The 3,627-nt window shown below is 27.0% G+C and overlaps 1 protein-coding gene across 1 annotated transcript; it reads left to right on the forward strand.

Moving 5' to 3' along the window:
• The first annotated feature begins 1,333 nt into the window (after nucleotides 1-1,333).
• On the forward strand, nucleotides 1,334-3,125 carry LOC114186229 (xyloglucan endotransglucosylase/hydrolase protein 2-like). The gene is made up of 5 exons (XM_028074268.1): nucleotides 1,334-1,422; nucleotides 1,493-1,656; nucleotides 1,950-2,050; nucleotides 2,450-2,655; nucleotides 2,734-3,125. Exons 1-5 carry the CDS (start codon nucleotides 1,397-1,399, stop codon nucleotides 3,107-3,109), a joined length of 873 nt encoding a protein of 290 aa, XP_027930069.1. The 5' UTR covers nucleotides 1,334-1,396; the 3' UTR covers nucleotides 3,110-3,125.
• The last annotated feature ends 502 nt before the right edge of the window (nucleotides 3,126-3,627 follow it).

Here is a 3,627-nt window from a genome sequence, read left to right on the forward strand (position 1 = left end):
AAATAATAATACTACTATTATTAATTATTTTTAATAATGATAATAATAACAATTATAAATATATTATATTTATTTCCTCTTAAGGACAACATCTACATAAAAAAGGTTCCTTTTTTTTTTCTGCACTATAGAGTTTCTTCCTACACTTTTATAGGAGTGGAAAAAGTTCAAATTATTCATAAATTAAAAATACAACTTTTATTTTATAATTTGGAAATTTATTTTGAATTTTGAAATGTGAAATTAATAACATATTTCATCATGTAATTTAGAAAGATATTTTGAATTGTACAATTTAAAAATATATTTTAAATTTGAATAGATTACAAAATCTAAATATATAACTATTTTAGACTCCAAAAATATGTTTTGAATTATAAAATTTTAAATATGTTTTCAGATTATATAACCTAAAATGTATATTTAGATGTAAAATCTAAATAAAAATTCATTTATCATTGACAATTCCTCACTTTAAAAATAGTAATAAAATACCATCTTAATGGGCTAGAATTTTCTGTTTTTAATAAACTCAAATTATTCATGTGTATAGTATAAGCATAATTGAAATGAATATTCAACAATTTTAAGAGAGCTTCTTTGTATTAATTTTATGCACTTACGAAAATGTCCTTTTGCACGAGAACTTGAGTTTCTTTTTTCCTTTTTAAGTAGAAGATTCAGATAACAGAAAGCAAGGTTTCAAATTCCATATATATCGATGCATGAAAGATTAGTACAAGATGATCCATCATAGAAATTGTTAGAACATATTGAAGAGGATTCACCGAACAAATACAATTTACACCGAATCCTTTTCACATAAGAGATTATTATCTCAAATTCAAAATCTTAAACAAAAAAGTTTATAAATTCTTTTTCTTATATAACGTTCAATTTTTTTATTTTTAATCTTTACAAGACTCGTACTTAAATTTTTAACACATCAATCTTAGAAATTGTCTATTGCATCGTGAGAAATACAATCTACACCTAAATTCAATCCACATAAGAATTATTTATTTTAATTTAAAATCTTAAGATAATATATAAAACTTAAACTCTTATTTGGATTACTAAGAAGTATATGTAAATGTGTTTAGTGAGTGGGATTTTCATGAGGGGTGGTGCACAGAAACAAAGAGGGAGCTTTCAGAAGGCATAAGAGTAACGTGAAAATAGACCAACTTGAAAGAATAAAGCCACAACTTGTGTGCTGCTTTAATCAATGTATCTGTCACTTTACACTTTCACTTCTTCCTCACCCAAAGTGTTTCCTTGACATGGAAATGTGGTTAAGATTCATTACCGTCATACTCTGCACATAATCCACAATCATTGCTATAAATTACAATGAAAAACACATAAAATAGTGTGGTGTACTTTGTTTGACACAATGGTTCATTTGCACAAACAACAAAAGTAAGTGCTTTTTGTCTTCAAATTCTGTTCGCTTTTATGGTAATTTATTAACTGTTAAACTCTTGTGCAGCTTCTGGTTTTTCCTTCTTCTCTGTGTGGCAGTGGCCATAGTATATGCCACAAAAACTGGTGATGTTAGCTTCCAACAGAACTACAAGGTTGTATGGGGAAACCGCCATGTCTTCTTTCTGCAACATGGCAGAGAAGTTCAACTCTCAATTGATAAAACTTCAGGTTTCTATAATTTTATTCATGTCAAACACTAATTATTCTTTTCATTTTAATATTGGTCATTTTGTTCAAGTATTTATTAATTATTATGTATTATGTCATCTAAGAGAGTCTTGCATGTTATATTTGTGTTTAGTTATTTTTTCTGACTAGATTTCAAAAATTATTCAAGTAACATATCTTATTGTCTCTTATGTTCTCAACAAATAAACATATGCATGTGTAGTAGTTTATACTATGAAAAAGAGTGATAAAGTTTAATTCTGAAATTTTGTAACTACTGTTTTAATATGTAGGGGCTGGCTTCAGATCAAAATTGGACTATGCTTCTGGGTTCTTTCAAATGAGAATAAAGATACCCACCAAGGACTCTAGAGGAGTTGTCACAGCCTTTTATGTGTGAATTAATTTTACTTTTTACACTTTTAGTTTATACATATAGACATATATTAATTAAGCTAAAGGTAGATATTTTTGTAGTTATACGAAATTAGAATTTTTTTTTTTTTTAAATTCTGATATGATTTGATATTTAAACTTTAAAAATATATGGAGAGAGTCTTCTTAACCTAACAACATTAATTTTACTTTTAAACGTTAAAACAGCATAAACAATTCAAACATCAATTTAAGACACTGTATCAAAGAAAAAGTAACACACTTAAGTTAAAAATACTATATTTATTCATTTTTTAACTTTGAGAATCAAACCGAATCAAATTTGAATAAGAACGAATTCTAATTTTGTATCGAAGTTTAAAGTTGAAGTTAAGTGTTTTAGTATCTTTGTGCGTAGCTGACTTCAAGGGTGTATAAAGATATGGGAGAAAAACATGATGAGATCGACTTTGAATTCCTGGGAAACAATGGAGAGCCTCATATGTTGCAAACCAATATCTTTGCAAATGATGAAGGTGGCAGAGAGCAAAGGCATAGTCTCTGGTTTGATCCCACAATCAATTTTCATTCATATGGAATTCTTTGGAACCAACATCAAATAGTGTAAGCTATTATTACAATAGTTGAATTCAATATCTCAATATATAAAAAAGGTTTTCCTTAATATTTGGATATTTTCAGGTTTTACGTGGATGAAATACCAATTAGGGTTTTCAAGAACAAGTCGAAGGTTGGAGTGAGTTTTCCATGGCGAGAAATGCACGTAACGGGTAGCATATGGAATGGTGAACCATGGGCATCTAATGGGAAGAGAATTGACTGGAACCAAGCACCATTCACTGCTCACTTTCAAGGTTTCAAAATTCATGCCTGTGAAACCCAAAACACCAACAAATTTCTCTGCTATTCTCCTTATTTATGGTGGAATGATCACAAACATTGGCAACTAAACCCTCTCCAACAAAAGGCATACCAATATGTCACAAAGAAACATCTCGTCTATGACTATTGTTCTGATAGAGGACAATTGCATAAAGAATGTCAAATTAATTCATAATAAAGTTAGTCTCATATGTCTGGAGTTTTTTGTTTTTTTTTAATGTACTAGTAAGAAGAAAAAAAAAAGAATTTCCTATAAGATAAAATTGATTTTTCTCCAAGTTAAAAATAAATAGGAATTTAGAAAAGGTACATGAAATAATTATATAAATTAACTTATAGAAAAGTTTGATGATAACACTACAAGTAATTAATTTTAGTGATAAAAATAATTAATTACTATAATGATTAAATATCAAGTTTAGTTATAAAAAATATTTAGTCACTGTAATGGCTAATTTAGATATCAATTTATAGAACTAAAAACTATTAGTTATTAAAATAGTCACTATTATCAATAAAAAGTTATAATTAATTTGTTAATTGGTCTTTAAATTTGGATACCAAGATTATGAATATCAAGAAAATTATTTTTTAAATTAGTTCCTGGTTAATTAGACCAATTGATTTCTAAAATAGTCTTTTTAATGATGAACCAATAATTTCTAATAATTAATTATGTTTCTAATTAATATA

The sequence above is a fragment of the Vigna unguiculata genome, chromosome 5, assembly GCF_004118075.2.
Source record: "Vigna unguiculata cultivar IT97K-499-35 chromosome 5, ASM411807v1, whole genome shotgun sequence".
Taxonomy (NCBI): Eukaryota; Viridiplantae; Streptophyta; class Magnoliopsida; order Fabales; family Fabaceae; genus Vigna; species Vigna unguiculata.